We start from the raw sequence: 22,235 nt of genomic DNA on the forward strand, positions 1-22,235 counted from the left end.
AAAGAAACCCACACCTAAACACACAGTACTCAAGCTGCTGAAAGCCAAAAACGAAGAGCTAAACTCGAAATCAGCAAGCAAAAAGTAATCTATCATGCAGAGAAAACCAACACGATCAACACCTGATTTCTCATCATGAACAAGGGAGGATCAAAGGCCATGGGATATCTAGAGTGCTGGGGGAGGGGAGCTTACCAGCCAAGAATTCTATAGCCAGAAAACCACCCTTCAAAACTGCAGGAGAAAAAAAAAGGCATCCCGTGACTTTTTGAAAAGACAGTTATTGCTGGAAGATCTGCCTTACAAAAATGCTGTATGAAGTCCTTCAGGCTGAACAGAAATGACATGGACAATAACTCAAATCCACAAGAAGAAATGGAGATGGCCAGAAGGGGTAAATGTAAGACTCCATTAATATTTTTCTTATTTCTTAAACTCTATCTTTTCTCGTTTCTTCCCTCAAATTCGTAAAAATACAGAAGACTGTACAAAGCCATAATTTAACACTATAAAGCTGTGTTTGTAACATACAAGGATCACACATTTATGACAGTGAGAGCACAAAGGGAAAGAGAGAAAAGCCAAAACAAGGTCACCAGTGTTCAGTTAGCTTGATTCTCAAGTAGATGATGATACATTAGGATGCATACTGTAATCTCTAAAATAACCAAATGACTAAAAGAAATGACTCAAAATGACAGTAACAACAAGAAAAGCAGCAGAGAAATAAAAACTGTACACTAAAAAATATTTAACACAAAAGACTGTGACATAAGAAAAGCAAGATTATGAGACAAACAGGAAAACAAGTAACAAAATGGAAGATGTAAGTCCATCAATAACAATAATTACATTGATGTAAATGGAACAAACACCACACTCAGAAGACAAACTGTCAAGACTGGATAAAAACACGGTTCCAACAAGGTACTGTCCACAAGAGACATATCTTAGGTTCAAAAAACCCAAAGTTTCAAAGGAAAACGACGGAGAAAGATAATACTTTGCAAACAGCAACCCTAGGAGAGCTGGAATCGGAGATAATTGTATCAGGTAAGACATGTTAACAACCAACTTGACCTCAGTGACATTTAGAGAAACTCCAGCTAACTGTAGGTGTGGGCATGACTGCTCACAGCAACATTATCCACAACAGCCAAAAAATTAAAACCATCTAAACGTGTCTACTAACTGGTGAATGGGTAAACGAAATGGGATCTAGGCACACAACAGAATATTACTTGGCAATAAGAGGTAACAAAAAAACTGATACATGGTACATGAAGATGAATTTCAAATATATGCTAATTGAAAGAAGCTAGATATAAAAGTCTATAAATTGTGTGATCCTCATATTATTAATAAAGGTCCAGAAAATGCAAACATAAAGAGCCAGAAAGCAGACCAGGGCCTGGCTGCCTGGGGCCAGGAATGGGAGTGAGGGTTGACAAACAATTCAGGGAAGTGTGGAGGATGCGATGGACATGTCCTGAAACTGGACTGTGGTCAAGGCTGCAGAACCCTACAGAAGCACTGAACGCCACTGGACTAGACAGTGCACAGGGGGTGAGTTTTTCTGCACGTAAATTGTATCTTTGCAAATCTGTAAACTTATGTATTGTACTGTGGTTTGACAGAGCAATATAAACTACTGTCTGGAGACTGACAAGGGCACTCTTTCCATGAAAGGGCATCACATACAAACTCAGTGCAAACTCCGGCTGGTCCAAGATGTTAGTTGAATGCTAGGTGTGTAACTCATCACTCATGTGGCATTAATTTCATCAAAACACAGAAAGCAACTTAAACTCTCAACATATAAGAGGCCAAATGATGCCTTTAACCTTTGTCACATAGTCGCACATCTGCTTATGCGTGTTAATTGACTATCACTTACATGTTCACTCATCAGATGTTTGCACAAGCTGGCTGAACTTGCATGTGTAAGCCATTATGGTCTTTCAACGTCTTCAACTATAAATTTCCTGGAAGACAGGGGCAACGCTGTTGAACTCCTCAGTGTGTCCCACACATCATAGCAGGGCCTACAGAACTCCAAACAGAGGCTTCTGGGTCAGTTCATGACCCTACAGGCTCCTCCCATTACCATGAGAGGCAGCAAGTTAACAGTTCCTGATTCTCAGACCATTTGTGGGTCACGTGCTAACATCAACCTGTACAGAAGTAGCGGCTAAGATTCCAGTGCGTCCATGGAGAATTGATGGTGCTTTCAAAAGCATTCTTAAATCACTCAGATATTATGAACTCAATTGAGCCTCTCCTTAGGACAGAATATTTCATCTTAAGCAAAATAATATTTAAAATGGATAAGCAACAAGGACTTACTGTGTAGCAAAGGGAACTCTGCTCAGTGTGGCAGCTTGGATGGGAGGGGAGTCTGGTGGAGAATGGATACACATATATGTAGGACTGAGTCCCTTCCCTGTTCTCCTGAAACTATCACAACATTGTTAATCGGCTATGGCAACCCCCTCCAGTATTTTTGCCTGGAAAATCCCACAGACAGAGAAGACTGGCGGGCTATAGTCCACGGGGTCGCAAACGGCTGGACATGACTGAGCGCCTAAGCATAGCACCCCAATACAAAATAAAAAGTTTAAAAGTAAAACAAACTTAAGGAAAATAAAGCAAAATAAAAACGGATCACAGAAATATCATTTCCTCTACTCTTATCCCACTATCCCAAACCACCAGAAGTAGAGAACTGCTCAGAGATGAAAGGAAGTGTTGCAGAGAATACTGCGAATTCAGGCACACCAGGTACTGAATCACATTCTCAGACACCTAAGCACAAAGTGTTAATACCTCACGCGTGAGTACCATCCTCACTCAGACGACCTGCCCATCCCCAGGCCCACTCATGGGCAGCAGGACTGCCTTTTGGAGCCCATTTTTCAGAAGGCCCTCTGCTCAGAGATGGCTCTGCTTTCCTGCAGAACAATCCTGCAAAGAAAATGCACACCGCTGGAAATCACCGCCTCCAGCATCTTCTCCTACTGTGAGTTAAATACAGAGGCAACTAATGGGAACAATCCAACCCGGAAAACAACAGGGCTCTACGTGATGAGCAGCTGACTCCTCTCTGACCACCTGGGCCTTCTGGGTGGGACCCAAGATCCTGGCATCAGAACATCAAAGACAACTGAATTTTCCCAGCAAGACCAACTCAACCTCTAAGGCCTTCCCTTCGGCTCAGAACCACAAGCAGAGGGGCCCTTCCCAAGAAAACCTTAAGGGGAGCCCCTGACAGGTTCAGGCAGCAGCTCTGAGTCCCCGTGACCCACGCCTATGGCCATCCTCCACAGAAAGAGGGGCACTCCGACTTACTCCCAAACAGAAGTGAGCTGATAAATCACCTACTTCTCTACTTCCTGCATGGGGTCAGCAAACATTTCCTCTAAGTGTTAGACACTGCCCAGATGGCTCAGCAGTCAAGAATCCTCCTGCCATGTAGAACACGGGTTCCATCCCTGGACAGGGAAGACCCCGTGGAGAAGGAAATGGCAACCCACTCCAGTATTCTTGCCTAGAGAATCCCATGGACAGAGGAGACTGGTGGGCTACAATCCATGGGGACACAGAGTCAGACGCGACGGAGGGACTAGACAAAAACAAAGCGTTAGATGGCAAATGTTCCAGACCTTGTGACTCCTCGCTTCGGCTGCGGTGGCAAGTAAAGCAGTCAGATGACGAGTGAATGAATGGACGTGGCTCGTTTCCAGCGACAGGACGTTCACAAAAACAGGTGGAAGACTGGATCGGACCACTGGACTGCAGCCTGCTGACCCCTGCCTAGAATTGCAGCTATTTAAAGCTAAAAAGGAAATTACAGGTTGACAGTGCCCTGTCCCCAACCCCTGCCTACTCCTATGTGGAGTTCTCAACCAAGACACGAAATTTAAGTTATTTGCTCGAGGTCACATACTAGCTTATGCTGGCTTGTCCATATGCATGAAGAGAATTTTCTAAAGTAAAAGAGAGAGAGAATGAGAGATGAAGAGGAAGGGAGAGTGGGAGACAGACACTCCTTTTAACCCATTGTCCTATTTCCTGGATATCAACAAATCGTATGGGACTCAGGTGGTATTTTGGGTTTTAATATACTTTTTGGAGCAGGTTTAGGTTCACAGCAAAATGAAGCAGAATGTGCATGGATCTCCCCTCCCTCCACACAAGCCCAGCCTCCCCCACCATCGCCCCAGTCCACAGGAGTGGTGCATCTGTTACAAACAATGAAATACACATCATTAGCATCCAGAGCACACAGTTTACTTGAAGGCTCTCTCGTGGCACACGTGCCATGGGTCTGGACATGTATCCATCACTACAGCATCATGCACAAGAGTTTCACTGCTCTCAAGAGCCTCTGTGGGGAGGCTGTTATTTCATGTCAAAATGTTATAAGACAGTCCAAAGCCTCTGACATCTCTTCTGTAAATACTCAACTTAGTATAAGAGGACGCAACTTGGTTAATTTTATAACTATCATGAATAGTCACTATATATATCAAATCACCAGGGTTTCCCTGGTGGCTCAGATGGTAAAGAATCCACCTGCAACAAGGGAGACCTGGGTTCGATCCCTGGGTTGGGAAGATCCCCTCGCAAGGGCATAGCAACCAACTCTAGTATTCTTGCCTGGAGAATCCCCATGGACAGAGGACCCTGGCGGGCTGAGCGACTAAACACACACGTATCATATCTAAACAGGTTCCTTTCTTCTTCTTCAGTAAAGTTTCAAGTTCACTGAGAAATCCACTCTAACCACCAAACTAGATTAATAACCACGTCTGTAATGATTTCCCCCATCCCTTCTTCTGCAGAAGTCTCAAAACAACTTATTTTCTGTAAATCTATCCTTCTTTTCTTTAAAATGCATCTCAAAACTCTACCTCCTTCAGGTTTTAAAGGAGAACAAAGTTAAACTTCTCCAATAAGTATTTTCTGATTTTTATCCCACTCTGAGGATTCCACACTGCATGTACCATATTCACCTGAAATTATATACATGTTGCTTTGCATTGCCCTGAGAGCTTTCTCATGTGTTTTGGGTCATATGAAAAACTCTTAGGAGATTTGTTGTTCACTGCTAAAATGAAAGACTAATAAAATCTCCTAACTCTGATCTCTTATCACTAAAAGTAGTTCTTCACTTGACCTTTACCTACATCTGCAATCTGGATATAGGCCCACATATATCTAGAATAGTATATTTTTTGCTATATGGTTCTGTACCTACTGCATAAGGAAAAATCATACTGTTTTACTTAGAATTTTAATATTTTCATTACTTTCCCCCAAAACAGCTTCTAAGCCTTTGTGTCCAAAATTTCAACCTTTATGTGGAGACGCCCACTTAAATACTGCTACTCTCCATCTTAACCAAGACATCTTTACTTTCAACTACATCTTACTAAGCAAATCACGTAAGCAAACATCTCTGATGGAACAACTGTTCCTTCTCTCTTGAAGAGCTTGGAAATTCCCCTGACTGTTTGCAATAGCAAATCCAACTTGGACTGTGATCTACATACACAACTCTGAAATGGATTTCCAACAATTAAAGACTTAGAGCGGGGAGAGGTCTTTCTCACCTTGTGAGTCACCTCAGTTTTATGTGCTATGCTTGACAAGTTTTATTTTGTAACCGGCCATTGTGCCGTTGCACTCAGTCATGTCCGGCTCTTTGAGGCTCCACAGACAGAAGTCCGCAGGCTCTCCAGGCAAGTATAGTGGAGTGGGTTGCCATTTCCTCCTCCAGGGATTGAACCCACCTCTCTTGTGTCTCCTGCATTGGCAGATGGATTCTTTACCACCGAGCCACCTGGGAAGCCCCTCATTTTGTAACCGGGGTGAACAGCATTTTCCAACTCTTGCTCTAATCTGGGGAGTCCTTTCTACTATCAACATGAACAAGCAGAAGTGTGACATGCATACCTCGGTGCTTACTCGCTAACTCGCATCCAACTCTTTTGCAACCCCATGGGCTGCAGCCCGCCAGGCTCCTCTGTCCGTGGGATTCTCCAGGCAAGAATACTGGAGTGGGTTGCCACGCCCTCCTCTCGGGTATCTTCCTGACCCAGGGATCAAACCCACATCCCCTTCATTTCCTGCACTGACAAGCAGGTTCCTTACCCACCAAGCCACCTAGGAAGCCCTATATGGATGACAGTTACGAGCACATTAAACTCCTGGCTATGGGACCCTGGGCCACCCACAACTTCGCTGTACCTCATTCCCACATCCATAAAATGGGGGTAGTAACAGCAGCCATCTCCCATGATAATAAGGATTAAATGAGCAAACATGTAAAAATCACTTTGACTAGAGCCAAGTACACAGACCTGTGGGCAGGCTAGCTCTTCTCATCATAAAAGTGATACACAACCTCCCTCTTGCTACTGGCCCACAATGAACTGTAACTAAGGGAATCAGTATAATTAAGAAAAAAAACTTAAAGACCATTTCACAAATATCATCTCAACCAAGACATTAAATAGCTACTGGAGATCAATTCACTTAAACTTCTCTGCTCAACTTTCTCATCTGTAAAATGAGGAAGATGAACTAAGTATCTAAGGTTCATCCTCTCCAAGCTGTAAAATTTAGGAATTCTCTTGGAAAGGCATATGAGAAACGAGGGATGGGAAACAGAGCTCCCTGACACTGTTTAACCACCTTCCAAGTCCCTGTGTAGCAGCTCAGATCATTTTTGTTGATTTTTAAACTAAACTATCGAACACTACCCCGTATGTTTGATCATCTCCTATGTGGATATGGGAATATTAAATGGCTATATGCTGATTATATCTTTTTCTTCACTGGAGAATCTGAAAGAATTGGAAGACAAGCACATATAACTAAGCACACATATAAATATGCACATTTCAAAATATAAAACAATAAATACACTTGAGCAAACTCATACTCTAATCACATAGGCACCTGAGTACCATAAAAATCAACTTTTGTATCAATTAAGTAGGTATAACTCTTGGACTACTATAGTTCCATCTTGTATTCTGTGACTGCTATTCCAGTTAATTACACAGCAGCCAACTATTTTGTGATCACTACATACTTTCTAAATGCTTTTACAAGGCAGCACAGCCTTAAGAATATTCTAGAACAAAAGTTGTTCTAAAAAATATCTAAGAACCTTCTGAAAAGTCTTCCTTCTAAAGTTATTTTTTTTAAAGGTCAAAGTTAATACAATATTGCACCAAGTATAAACTTTAAGCTTAATGGTCAGAAAGAACTTCCTTCTTAAATAATGATTTGAGTACTGGGAAGAAAGGACTCCATTTGCCGATAAGCTGTAGTGCTATGGTGAACAACGGCTAACAGTATTACAAACACCCAGTGCTTCATAAGAAGAGCTTCATATCATTTGTCATTGGAACATTATTAATATTCTATGGTTTTTCCAGTAGTCATGTATGGATGTGAGAGCTGGACTATAAAGAAAAGTGAGTGCCGAAGAACTGATGCTTTTGAACTGTGGTGTTGGAGAAGACTCTTGAGAGTCCCTTGGACTGCAAGGAGATCCAACCAGTCCATCTTAAAGGAAACTAGTCCTGAATATTCACTGGAAGGATGCTGAAGCTGAAACTCCAATATTTTGGCCACCTGATGAGAAGAACTGACTCACTGGAAAAAGACCCTGATGCTGCAAAAGACTTTAGGCAGGAGGAGAAGGGGACGACAGAGGATGAGATCGTTGGATGGCATCACCAACTCCATGGACACGAGTTTGAGCAAGCTCCAGGAGTTGGTGATGAACAGGGAAGCCTGGCGTGCTACAGTCCATGGGGTCGGAAAGAGTCGGACACAACTAAGCAACTGAATTGAACTGAATATTCAAAAAATACCGCTTGAATGTTTTAAAAAACTAAATATATAAATGAAAAATTAAGGTACTTAATTTATTTATAAAATATTTTTTTCAGATAACATAAGAATCAACTTTAGCCCAGACTCACTTAAATTACACTGCATTCTAAAATGTGTGGCTTTAACATCTATGTATATGACCAAGGGTTTTAAGCATATTATGTATTTTTCTGTTCTATGGTAAGATAAAATTATTCCTCATCAGAACATATTTTCTGCAACGATGTTCTAAAATAAAGTCATTACTCTGATTAATCACATTATTACATTTTGTATTTGCTTTTAAAAAGAGAAAAGCATTTGCTTAATGTTAATAAGCATTCAAAAAGCATCAGATAAGCTCTCAACATGAGCTGAAAAATAATTATCTGAAATAAAGAAAACTAAGTGGCTTGCTATATTCAGTCTACTCTTCTATTTTTATCCTCATCAAACTAAATAATATCAGCTGCTTACATGAAAGTTCCTAATAAGTGCACCTGCTTTTTCACCTTTCTCATCAAAACTATATTTTGTTATATATTTCCTTTCTAGCTACAGTCACATACAGAATTTATTTTTACAAGCCAAGGGACGGTTTGCCCTACAAAATTTCTAACTTCTCAAATCTTGAGGCTGTCGGCACAGAAGTGCTGACCTAACATTCAAATGTAAAAAAAAACACACAAGCAGCTGGAATTACATCTGAAAAATGATCAAAATTCAGCCTATTCTATAGATAAAGCTCAATCAAATAATCCCTACATAACAAGAAAACGTAAGATTTTATTCACAGATTTTAGAAAACAATCACTAGAGTGGGCTCCTATCAACACACTGATAGGAATGCAAACAGTCACTTGATGAGCTTACACCTGGGGTCCCAGCTGGCTTCTGTGCTCTCCCACAAGAGGAGCCAGGGAGCACAGAGATGGGACCACGTCTACCAGATGTACTCAGTAGATGGATCTGGTCATGAAGAACCAGAGCATGTCACTGCTCTCCCACGTGACGGCGATGTCATTTTTAACAACAGTGCGATGATAATAAAACAGAAGACCTCACAATCAGTGGCCTGAGAACTACATGCAGACAGAACAATAATCAGAACAAAAACCAGTTTCAGCGGCAGCACAGCGGCTGAGAATTTTCCTCCCCGAACGACTGTCTGCACGGACTTCTCTCTTCCAGATCGCAAGCCCTGAGGAGTCAGGACGAGAAGGAGGCATACCGGTGATCCAAGGTGAGCACAGATGCAGCCTCCTTTATGCAGTTTTCAAAACGCAGGTAGAGCCTTCACACAGGTATCCCCTGGTGTTCTGTGTGTAACTCAAGAGTCGGACATAAACCAGGTTTTCACCGAAAGTAACACACAGGTCTCTGGACCGGGTGTCTATCCAGTGTCAGGCATTGTCCCAAATGCTTACACATCATCGAATCTTCACATGCATTATCTCTGTTTTACAGACAGAGGAAACCAACACTCCCAGCTTGCCCAAGGCCACCCGGCTGGTCCGTGATAGCATAAAGCCAAATTCTTCACCATTATATTAACTAAAAGTACTAAGGTGATGAACGCTAGAAATCCTATGGCAAAATTTCACATGAAACAGAAGTTAGTAATAACTACCTGCTTCATCTGTTTGGAGCACTTCAAAATTTATATTAGAGCAGGTTTCTTAATCAGAGGCTACCAAATATAAGAAGCATTTGCTACTTAAGGTCAAAAACATAAATTTCATGAGTACAAACCCGCTGTTTGTTAAAAAGCTAACATGAATGCGATTTTGCTGAGCACAGAAGACTAAACCAGTCTCTTCTGACACATGATTCACCCAGCTAAGACGGCAGGTCTACAGAATTACTAGTAATAAATCTTTACTGAGTTTGGTACGATATTGCTTCTGCGGTTTATGTTTTGATTTTGCCGGGAAGCATGCTCAATCTTAGCTCCCTGACCAGGGATCAAACCCACATCCCCTGCGTTGGAAGGCAAAGTCTTCACCACTGGACTGCCAGTGAAGTCCCTGCAGAGTAATTAGGATGGAATAACAAAGTCCAACAAGGCACCTGTAGACACAAGCAATGGAAACCCACTGTATCCTGGGGATATGGGTGGCGGGAGGAGAGGAGGAAAAGCGGAGGAAACTTGAAGAAGTGAACTCTTCAGCGGACACACCTCCCACACAGAGTAAGGAAACAGTGGAAGCAGAAGGGGATGGACACTGTCCAGAGAGATGGGCCACATGGAAATGCTGGGAAATGCTCCCTTTGCGTGCTGAGCTCCGGAGATGGCGAATGGCCGGCCGTCAGACACACAGGAGAACAAGGCCAGGGCAAGGCGGGTGTGTCCCAGCTAAGTTTGGGGCTTTGGACCTCATCTTCCAAGGCGATGGGCATCCACAGACCCCACGTGTGGGTCTCGGCCATGCTCTGATCACCCTCCTAAGTGTTCCTTCTCACCTTATGATACAGCTGGAGCTCAGAGCAGGAAAAAAAAAAAAAAGCCCTCGTCTTCTGCAGTGGGTTCAGAGCCAAATGCAGTCAACCAATAAAAATGAAAAACAGCCCCACCAAACTCTCAAAATATGTTTTGCAAAGGTTAATACTTAGTATTTTCCACACTGATTTCCAATCTTCAAGCCGATGAGCCTTTGAAACCCTGGGCCCAAATACAGCTAAAAAGGTTAACACCTATTTTCTTTTTCTTTTTTTTTCCCCCCAAAGCTTTGAAACTTTCACAGTGGTGATTGGCAGAGCACAAAAACAGCTCTTTATCTAAACAGGACAGATGGAACCCCTGCAAGTCCCTAGTTCCTCCATTCCACGTTACCCAGGAGTCCCAGTAAAGACCCAGGAAGGCGTTGATTGGTAGGGAAGGAGTGCGGGGGAGGGAGGCACGGTCACGGTCACGTTCATCAGGGCCCGATGGGAGCTGGCCTTGGAGTCTCCCACTTGGCAGCCAGGAGCCCTTCGCCTGGGACAACACATAAAGCCTCTCTTCCAAACACCAAGCCCACCTTTAAGGCTCTATGTTCCCCCCTCCCCCCGACACACACACCATGCAGGCAGGCATTAAAGACAAAGGTCCTGCCTGGTTTACATGGCCCGAGAAGAGACCAGAACTCAGCCACCCCCACTCTCACACTCGACAGGTCACCATCAGATAGAGAACTCTGACTTCATTACGCCCCAAACTCACCTCCCACCCTTAACATACCAGCTCTTCTCCTGCTCTTTACACTGAAGAACCTCCAGCATCAGAGAAATGCAAACGCCATCTCCTTAGGGGAGCACAGCCTGGCCTGACTTGAGTGTCCACCAAGTCGCTCAGTTGTGTCTGACTCTGGGCGACCCCATGAACTGCAGACCACCAGGCTCCTCTGTCCATGGGATTCTCCAAGAACACTGGAGTGGGCTGCCATGCTCTCCTCCAGGGGATCTTCCCCACCCAGGGATGGAACCCTTGTCTCTTGTGTCTCCTGCACTGGCAGGAGGGTTCTTTACCACTACCACCACCAGGAAAGCCTGTGCATAATTCAAATCCAGGCAAATCGTTTATGCTTCTCCATGACAGAGCCCTGTACACATTTCTTTATACATGGGTGACACCTCAATACACAAATACACTCTTCCCCACACACACATACATGCTTGTTCCAAGGAAACTTCATATTCTAGAAAGTTGCATACATTTATCCTGTGACTCTGCACATCTGTGGGACTATACCAACCCCAGCTGAAGGACCAATGATAAACCAAAGGAAAATTATATTTGAAAACTGCCATGGAAGCACAATTAATATATGATTTCAGATTTAAGTATAAAGTTTTAATCACTGACTTAATGACCAGGCACAAGAAAAGTACTTCCCAGGCTATTTTCTGAAGAAGCCTCAAAAGAGGCGACGTGTTTCATGGAAACCCCTGAGAGGACACCACCCAGAGGGTGAGTGATGAGCTGGTCTCTCCCCACGGCAGAGCTAACTTCACGAGACAGGGCTGCTGGAAGCTGAAGCAGTGGGTACAGGTAGTGACGCAAGCGTGGCACTTCAGATGTACCCCACAACTGAGATACGAAACACAGTCATCCCTCGGTATTTGCAGGGTCCTGGGTCTGGGCCCCTAGAAATACCACCCTCTGAAGATGCCCAAGTCCCATAAATAAAACGGCCTAGTAGAGTCAGCCCTCTGTACCCAGAGATTCCACATCTGAGGATTCACCCAACCCACGGCGGAGAAACATCCACACACACATGGACCCATGCAGTTCAAAACCTTGTTGTTCAAGGGTCAGCAAGAAATGCTGAAAAATTCATTTCAGTAGCTACTATTCACTTGCTCACTTTAACCCCCAAAGTGTGCCTGGGGACAGAGTCCTCACACACATTTTTAGAAGGAAAACGGAAATTGTAAAGGCGGTCCTGCCTTTGTGCTATGCTTACTTGGGCTTCCCCAATGGGAACAGCCTGGCCCTCCTCCTCCTCAGGTAAACGAGCTGGCTGGCTCAAGCATCATGCCTTCCACGAAGCCCCCCTCCCCTGGGCCTGGCCAAGCTGCCAGTCCACCCACATGGCTTTAGCAAAGTCACTTTCATCATCTGTGCTAATCCACTCTGATCTTTTCTTCAGTGGCTGAGAGATCGTAACGTTTTAGACTCTCACCCATGGGCCCGATCACAATTTATCACAAGCTCTTGTTGAGAACTTTAAAAATATCTTAGTTCCAGAAAACAAGCAAGTTTTCCTCTTAAAACTTTTCATTTTCCCTCCCCTATGAACTGAGACACATTTCATGGATCTTCATAATCTGACTCCTCCCAGTTCTACTCCAGCCTCCCCGCTCCCGCTTTTTCTGACGCTCATGGACGTAACTTGGAGGAGCCTGGATCCCAGGTGGCTTCGCCAGCTCTTACCCCAGGAAGAAACGCACCCCCGCTGTCCTGACAGCTTCTTGGGTCACCTCTCAGCCTTAAGAACTCAGTTCAGAGGTTACCTTTCCTTCCCACCCTGCCCCTCTCCAAACCAGCCCCCAAGACTGGGCTGTAACATGACGTCCACGCTCTGAGGGAATCTCCGAAAGGCTGCTCTCTCCCCCCACGTCCCCTCGCATGGCCTGCCTCTGATGATCAGTTCATCCCTGTGGCCTGGGACACAGGAGGACATTCAACAAACACCTACTGAGCTGTACGTTCATTTGATACAAAAAGGAAAAGACTATGGCCTAAAAATCTGCATTTCTCCAGACGGCCAAGTTATCTAGGATATAATAAAGGAGGTATTTTATGGCACGAATAGAGACACAGACGTAGAGAACTGACTTGTGGACCCAGCAGGGGAAGAAGAGTGTGGGATGAACTGAGACAGTAACACTGGCATATATACGCTACGTATATACAACAGCCAGTGAGAAGCTGCTATGAAACACGGGGAGCTCAGCTTGGTGCTCTGCGAGACCGAGATGGGTGGGATGTGGGCGGGGAGGGAGGGAGGCTCAAGATGGGGCGATCTAAGCCTACTTATGGCTGATGCAAAGATGTGGTGGGGCAGAAACTAACACAACATTGTAAAGCAATTATCCTCCAATTTTTAAAAACAAGGATATATTTTAAATATGAAAAACAAGCATTTAGTGCTGATGACCTAATGAATGATACTTTCAAACCAATCATGCATTCATTCTTTCAACAAATGTGTGGCCTCCTTTTAGCTGCAAAGAGCTGTGCTGGGCTGGGGCCCCTGCCAGCCCCACGGTTGCCTTCAAGCACACGGATCAATAGGAACACGGCACCCTCTCTGGACAGATGAGTTATAAAAGCTAGGCTCAGGACTCCAAATGCCTGCCCCAGCTGGCTGTGAGCATGGAGGCTCTGCCTATAGAAGTAAATGAGACCAAGTCCTGACTTTGGGGGCGCTCAGATTCTAGTGCAAGAGACAGACAAATACACAGTCAGTCTGCAACATTTTCTATGTGACCCTAACATCCGACTCTGACATACAACACTCACTGTACTCCCCCTAAATCCTCACCTCATTGAACACTGGTGCTAGAATCACCAATTTGAACTCGGGCCAAGGCGTTCACCTGAGCCAGCAGGGACTTCTAGCCCACTTAGGCAAGCACTGCTTGCAGACTCAAGGAGGCCACATGACTGGCCACATTTTCAACTACCACCTTACAGGTACCAGCCGAATTACTTCACTAAGGAACATTCTTGATTAATTTGTCCAATTTAAGTCATTTCTTACCTTGCATGTGCTTGAGAATATTTTTTTCTGTAACAGTAAATATTTCAGAAGATACTTTACTCAGGTTGGAATTATTTGCTTTAACAGTTCTTTGCTTAAAACATTGCTATACTTTTATCTCCTAAGTTAAATATAAAAGATAATTACTGCTCCCAGTGGATAAAACACATTAGAACAATACAAATCTTTTAAAACAATAAGCTAAAATAGGCTGGCTTTCTTAAGTACCTCTTCACAGTTAAAAGGAAATGCTCATTTTTAAATGAAATGTATATATAATAAACATACACATATATATATATGTTTTTTGACTGCTTCCCTATGGAAATACATTGGTGTGCCTATTTTCTGAGTTCTGCACATAATGGTCTGCATTAATGTCAACTACGCCTCTCCACTTCTCAAGCTAATATAACACTGATACAAAAATAAATCTCAACACAAGTGTGTGGGCGGGGTGAAGAAAAGTAATTCAAGGTGATCCAGTGGGCAAAGAAGAGCTGACCAGTTATTTCCGATTCCTCAATCCAAAAAGGTGCCTCTTGAGAGACAGTAAATCTCGGACTTTAATACCACCCTAATGGTTGGGAAGGCATTGTAATTCTGTCGAATCCAATTAATTCATTTAACAAATATTTCTGAAGCATCTCCTGAGAGACAGAAATTGTGCAGCACAAGAGGAAGGGAACGAGAGAAAGAGAACAGGTGGAGATGACCCGCCATCGGGCACGATCACCATCTCACAAGCTGCCTTTGCTGCCAGCAAAGAGATACTTGATTAAAGACTTATTACAAACCCTCCTTCCCACTAATGCAGAGCCCTACCTCTTAGATTTCTGGGATGAATCTGTTTAGTTCGAGGCATCTTCTTTGATTCAGAGGCCCCCTTTTCTTCTTAGAAACTGTAGGAAGAGCAGGTCATGAAAAGGTAGCTCCATAAACCCAAGGTCCATCAATTAATCCATGTGCTAAAAAAGAAAAAAGACATGTTTTACTATTTTTCACTACTTTCAAAGGAAAAAGACACTTTAGAAGTTATGGCATAATACAGCACTACTCTAAACTCAACAAAAGGTAACCGACCTGAAAGCCCCTGCAAAAGATGACTTACTTTTAATTAAACACAGTACATGTCATTTTGTCATTATCTGGGCTTCCCATTAAGAACACAGGGAGGAAAAAAAAAAAAAAAGATCACTGTACCTTTAACAAAAAAAAGAGTGAAAAAATTCAGTGAACTGTGTTTTAAAGCAACATCACCAGGTTATAAAAGGGTTTTGCTGTATACAGTACATGCCTGCCCATTTATAAATTTCTTAGGGACAAGGACCATGTTTCATTCATTTTGTGTTACTGGGTTAATTCAGTAAATAAGTCCAGTTGCCACTGGGGCTGTTCCCCCACTATTGTGGTTTTCCATTCGAGGCTCCTGTTAGGACTGTTCTTTCTGCTTCCCCGTGTTGAGCCAGAATGTGTGACCAGCTCTGGCCAATAACCTGTGAGTGGAGAGACAGGCGTCATTTTCAGGCTCTGCGTTTAGTTATCAAAGTAAGATCCCCCAGTGCTCTCTTCCTCCTCTGCCATAAGACAGGCACTGTTCTAGACAGCACGTCTGACAACACAGAGATGAGCTCCTGCCAATGCAACACGATCATGGTGCATAAACATAAAAGAGATCTTTGCTCATTTAAGCACTGAGGTTTGGGAGTTATTTGTTACTGCAGCATAACCATGACCTGACTTACACATCTTAAAAAGTACAATTTCAAATACAATATGCCAAAACACTAATCCAAAACTAAATCATCTCTTTCCCAGAAAGATTCCCAGGAGACACTTGAGGATCCTTGAGCTAAAATCTTAGTTTTAACTTTCTGCAATACAACTGATAAGCAAAGCCTGTGATGAAAATGCTGAATATGAAAGTGTTTAATCGCTAAGCAATGACACAAGAATGGAACAGAAACGCTCTAAGACTTTTATAACATCCAATACTGTAGGGGAAAAAAAAGCAAATACTTATTGAGAATCTACTGTGTGCCTATGTACTTCCTACACATTACCTAAATTAACCCTAATGGTAACTGCTTAGGTAACTATCATTTATCCATTTTATAGATAAGAAAATTAAAAGAAAAAGAGGTAAAGGAACTGAGCCCATAGTCAGTAACTAAGAAACACGGCACCCCCTGACTCAGGGACCCTTAGTGCTTACTTCCTGGCTGGAGGTAAGACCTATTCCAGGGGGTTTACTCAAGAGGCTCTATCGCACAAGTCATAACTGTTAATAAATATTTCGTTGTCAAATCGGACTGGGCTCAAAGCTTGCTGTGCGGCCTCGTTTAAGGTACTTAACCTCTCTGAGGATCAGATTTCCCAACTGTAAAACAAGGAAATAGTATTCCCCCTCAACGGGTTGTTGAAGGAAACATGTGGATGCTTTGCTTACTGCTGGCACACAAAAATATCAAATATTAATTCTTCTTAAGAATGCCTGTGTGGGAAAGACTGTATTAATAACCAGTATAAGGTTTTAGAAATTTATGGTTTCAATACAGCAGAGAATAGAAGGAAAGAAGGCTATAATTAACTTCAGTATTTTATCCTTGATAAGACTGTATGTGGGCACTGTACAAAAACATTATTTGCAATTTTTGAACTGCATGGGAAAGGATATAAAATATGACGGTCCAATATTGTGGACTTCATCTAGCAGCGCTGTGCTACACGACCTATAAAAGATATGGCTCCACAACGCCCTGCATTAAAAGCATCCACCGTTCAGCTGAAGAAGCTGCTGATTCAAGAGAGAATTTTGAGACGTCAAGGCTGAATAAATAGTAGGAATGCTCAACTCCCAACTTAAAGCTTTTAAATGGTCACGATATTTAGAAGTTTTTAAAGCGTGAACTACGACTGTAATTCAATCACGTGACACTAAAAGATGAGGAACCTGCACAGAAAATATTCCAATTTGCACATACACATTTCCAATCAGTAACAGCTTTCTGCTACCTTATTCATTGCCTCCCCACTGAGCCCAGCTATCCAACCCAGTGTAAATCCTTGGGGTGGGGGGAAGTGGGGGAGGAGGACTGAGTATTTCCAAAGACAGCAGCATTGTAGCAACGAAGATGAGAGCTGAACTGGTTGCCTTACAGCAAAAGAGATAAATACTACATGGAGCAAAAACATGACACGATCAAAAAGCGTAAAGACAGTTGCAAGGAGAAAAAACATGAATGAATGTGGAGGGCGGAGCCTGGGAAAACCCCTCTGCAACGCTGCACTGAACAAAGCGCTTCGCATGCCAGGAGCGGGGGGGGGGGGGGGGGGGGCGGGGGGTGGAGAGATGGAAGTGCCAGCTCAGGAAGGAGCCCAGAGCGAATGCGGAGAGCGGCAGGACGAGGAACAGGACGAGAGGAGGCGAGCGCGGCAGCCCGGAGACTCCTCCTCGCCGCCGCCGCCGCCGCCGCCGCCGCCCCCTCCTCTCCCGTCCCCTCCCCTCTCCAGCAGCAACTCCTCCGCCAGCCCGACCCCCCGGCGATCGGGAGCCGACCCGCGCCCCCAACCCACCCGACTGTGCTGCGGGCGCGTACTCCCAACCCGGAAAGAAAACTACCCAGGTGGCTGGGAGTAAACAGGCACTTCGAGCAAAGAACGAAAGGGAAAAAAAAAAAGCAAGCCACAAAGCCGGGAGGTTGGGAAGCCGAGGCCTGGTCTCCCTCACCCCCCACCCCACCATCACCACCACCCCCACCCCCACCGCCAGCCTCTTGGAAAATGCGCCCAAGGCTGGAACGCGGCTAGGGAGGCTGAGTCCCTCCGTACCTGCTCTGCTCGCAGGACCGCAGCACGGGCCGCGAGGGCGCCCAGAAGTGGCAAGTGTCTCCCGCACGCGCAGCCATCCCCTCTGCAAGGTCGGCGGTTGCACACACACGCACACACACACACACACACACACACACTCGCGCGCCCGCGGAGAGGGACGTGGTCCTGCCCCCACCCCCTCCCCAAGCCGCCGCCCCCCTCCCAGCGGCAGCGCCCCCCGCCCGCGGAGCCCGCGCGCCGAACCTGCTGCCAGGACGCCCGGCGGGGCCGCCGCCGCTGCAGCCAGCCCCGGAGCTGCGCTGCTGATGGCGGCGGCCGCAGCTCGGAATCTCCGCGACCACCGCGCGCGGCGGCGGCGGCGGCTGGGCGCCCTCCTTCACTTGACAACCCCAAACACAAACAGAACCTCCTCCCGCGGCGGCTCCTGGGGCCCCCCCACCCCCCGGCTCCGGCCCCCTCCCCGCCGCCGCCGCCGCCCCAGCAGCAGCAGCAGCAGCAGCAGCAGCAGCCGCTGCCACCACTAAAGGCCGGCGACTGGCACTCTCACCGCCCAGCTCTGAAATATTAAACAGGGGAGCCGGCCGGGGGGCGGCGGGGGGAGCGCGGGGCGCGCGGGCGGGGGCCGCAGGCGCCGGGCGGGAGAGGCGGCCGCGCTCGCCGGCGCCCGGGGCCACGGCATGACCGCCGCCAGGGAGCGGGTGTCCGGGATTGGCGGGGGGAGCGCACCGCGGCGAGGCGGGGCGGGCGGACCCCCGGGGCGGCCGGGTGGGCGCCCCCGGAGCCAGGGAGTGGGGCGAGGAGGGCGGGCGCGGGCTTTTTACCTCTCCCCGGGGGCAGAGTAGGGCACGTTTAGCGTCTTTAGGGGCGACGCGAGGAGCGCGGGCCGGGGCGGCGCGGGGGAGGGAGGGCGAAGGTCGGAGGCTTTCCCGCGGCTGGGCGGGGCGGCAGGGGATCCCCGGGGGCGGGAGGCGGGGAGACCGCGGGCTGCGACGCGCGGGCGGGGCTAGGGGGTGGGGGTCCCCCGGCGGGGTCACCCTCTGGCGCGGCGGCCAGGCCGGACTGGCTCCGCCGCGGGGCCCGGCCCTGGTTTAGGGGCGGGCTGGGCACCCCGGATCGGGGCCCGATCGGAGTCCCGGGTCTCCCCGGCCGGGCGAGCCCGGGGCCGCGGCTCCGCCCCGCCCGGCCTCCGCAGCGACGGGAGGCGGGGGCCCCGGGGCGGAGTTAGGGACGCGAGGGGCGGGAGCCCGGGGTCGCGCCGGCTCGGGGACTGGCGCCCGGCTGGGGCGCAGGGGCGGGCCCGCCGGTCACGCGGCTCCGGGCAGGCCCGGCCGGGCCGCGCGGCCGGGGGAGCGGTTGGGCCGGGGAGAGAGGCGGGGACGGGCGGGGCGGCGGCAGCTCGGTACCGGCTCTTTACTTTCCTAAAGCAGGATGTGGGCCGGCCCGCTGACGTCATGGGGTCCCCCAGCCCCGCCCCCAGCCCCTGCCGGGAGGGGGAGGGGAGGAGAGAGGGCGGGCCCGGGGGCGGGGGGGACCCCAAGGGGGTTTCCTCAGCAACGCGTGGAGGGAAGGAGAAAGTCATTGTGAAACTTGAAACTCATTAACTTTGAAAAACAACTTTATAAAAAAAAAAAGAAAAACCGGGGGGGGGGGCGGGGTGTTGGGTTGAAGGGTGGAAGGGGACACATTACTAACCCTGAACTGAAACTACGCTTTGGTGGCGGATGTTCTATTAAAAGATTGAGGAAAGCCAAGGTTATTCCAGAGGCCACGGCCATGCCCGCCGGTGGTTCCCAGAGCCCAAGCTGCGAGCGCAGTTTAACCCTTAGGGCTCCGCTTTGACAGTTTAGGGGCCGAGAGGAAAGGGCTCTTTGGGGTATGGAGAGGGGGTTTCGGGGCTGAGCAGGCGATCTGGCCCCAGGGTCGCAAGAGAGAAAGAAGGAGTAATTACCATAAACCAGAGTTTGACCTCGGGTGCTAGAAAGCAATAGAGGAGGGGGGAAAAGCAATAGAAGAAGCAAGGATTGGAACTGGAGAAGTGATCAGGAGAGGATGGACCAGGGTAATGACGAAGGCTTTCAGGGTTAGACCTAAAGAACGTTAGGTCTTTATCGTTTAAAGTCTGAGGCTCAGAAATTCCACATATATCCCTAAAGAAGCAGGCACAAATGACTGGTTAACGGAGCCACGCTCAACTTGGGAGGGATAAGGTAAAACAAAAAAAAAATTGATGCAGAAAAAAAATTCTCATATAAAAACCAAAGTGCTTTCCCCTTTTAAGGAATAAAAATGCTGAACGACCGTACACCCACTCTGCTGGCCATCTGTGCAAACTTGAATTGTTCCCTGGGGCTTCCATAAAGATATCTAGGTTTTCCTTGCTAGGGTTGACCCCTAAAATTCCCGGGAGGAAATCCTACCTCTAGCTCAGCTGAGCTTAGAAAAGCTTAATGCACCAGAATGTGAATGACTAAAAATGGAATACTCAATAATAGCGAGCTTGTAACCAAAAGTAATGTCACGTAAAGGGAGGAATATGCCCATTAAAAACTAGCTTTGGTCACAAAAGCAAAGATCAGCCAATAGCTACCTAAATTTGAAATAATGTTTAGCACACTACGCCTCCAACCTTGCAATGAAATAATACAATCTTTTTCATTTTCGATGTGATAAAATCATCTCTGTCTTGAAATTTAACTGACATCTAATGGACTGCAATCACAAAACGTATGTAAATGTAACTTTGAAATTTGAATGAAAAAAAACAAACATCCACTTAAATGTGAAAGTATACTTAATCTGTCAGAGGATAAAAATCAAGATAGCTTGTTGATTATCGACTCTACTTTGTGTCACTGGCTAAGTCAAAATTACTAACAATACATTTTTAACCCAATGGCCCTGACCATAACAAATACATAGTGTGCACACAAGGTTTATATGGGATTTGGCATTGCAGTGAACTCTTAACAAATTAAATATGCGATTTGGAGTTGTAATAGATTAATTTTGTCATTTCAGTTTGTTAAGTTTTATCTGCAATGGACTATTCACAATTTGCCTTTCTTGAGATTAAATCAACAGTAATCTCTTTTCTGAAACAGACACATTTCCCCATTTTCTATTTCCGAATTTTCTAGGTGCAGTTTCTTTTCCTAATTCTCTACAATTCTAACTTCCTAGTCATCAGACTGCAGGGGACTCCAACTAAACTATAAATTAACTAGAGTCGCCTTTAATAATTTTGTGACAAATTAAATACAGTCTCTCAAATTATATCTTATAAACGGAATGTGAGGGGGTGGGGGACTTTTTTCCCCCCCTGAACCAGAAGATGAAATGGGAATGGTAAAAAGCACTTTGAACTGTCAAAAATTCTGGAACATTGGGGTAGGACACCGTACTCAAAAGAAAAGGGCGGTGGGGGGGGGGGGGGGGAGGTCTCCTAGGGTCCCGATTCTGTCTGCCTGCACCCTCCACCCTCGGGCCGTGCGAGCGCTTAGAGAGCCCCCTCGGGGATTGGGGTTCAAGTGAGGGCAGTGGCCTTGGCAGGCTCGGAACACAGTTTCCCTTCACAGACTTTGGGGAGAACACCAGTCCCCACCCCCCGGCCTCCGGGGCTCCGTCCGGGGACCCCACGGTCCTCCTGCGCCCCCACGGTCCTCCTGCGCCTAGCGCCTCCGCCCGCGGGCCCCTGCCCCGGGTTCCCACGCGGCCGCGCGGCCCGGCCCGGCTCGGGCGCCCCCCTGGCGCGGCCCCGCGGCCCCGGCCCTCCGCCCAACGCGCGGCCCGGCAGCGCCAGCGCCACGCGGAGATCCCGGGGGTTCCTCCCCGCCGGCCGCCGGGTCACGCCGCCGCCCGGCCCTCCCCTCCGCCCTCCGCCCTCGGCGCGCGCCGGGCTCTTCCCGTCCACCGGCCGAATCCCCTCCTCCACCTCCTCCTTGGGGCGACCCAGCGACGAGACCTGCCCCGCGCGCTCTGCCAACCGTGCCCACCTCCCACCCCCCGGAGCCCGGGCTCTCCTTCCCCAGCCGGACAAAAGGACCGAGAGAAAACTTACCCGGACTGCCACGCAAAAAAAACAAAACAAAACAAAACAAAACAACCAAACAAAACTCTGATCCACAGCTTCCTGGGTTTAACTTTTAATTTTTAAAAACAACAAAAGCAGAAACCAAAAGCCTCCTAGGTTGGAAGTGGGCGTGAGAGGAAATGCTAGAGGGAGGCGCTTCGTTCCCTCGTCTGCTTTTGCACCCCCCCTTTTCT

At 47.0% G+C, this 22,235-nt stretch overlaps 1 protein-coding gene across 4 annotated transcripts in view; it reads right to left on the reverse strand.

Annotated features, from left to right (window-relative positions):
• HIVEP1 (HIVEP zinc finger 1) overlaps positions 1 to 22,235 on the reverse strand; it is a 136,349-nt gene extending 114,114 nt beyond the window's left edge. For 2 of the 4 annotated variants that reach the window (XM_069563059.1, XM_069563056.1), the window contains exons 1-2: positions 18,794 to 19,130; positions 14,967 to 15,109 (exon numbers count right to left, since the gene is read on the reverse strand). In XM_069563059.1, the coding sequence (XP_069419160.1) occupies positions 14,967 to 15,006 (40 nt within the window). In that variant the 5' untranslated portion in view covers positions 15,007 to 15,109; positions 18,794 to 19,130. Of the gene's footprint in view, positions 1 to 14,966; positions 15,110 to 15,344; positions 16,048 to 18,793; positions 19,131 to 22,029 lie in introns of those variants that run through there. The other 2 variants (XM_069563057.1, XM_069563058.1) reach the window with 2 other exon arrangements.

The sequence above is a fragment of the Ovis canadensis genome, chromosome 20, assembly GCF_042477335.2.
Source record: "Ovis canadensis isolate MfBH-ARS-UI-01 breed Bighorn chromosome 20, ARS-UI_OviCan_v2, whole genome shotgun sequence".
NCBI lineage: Eukaryota > Metazoa > Chordata > Mammalia > Artiodactyla > Bovidae > Ovis > Ovis canadensis.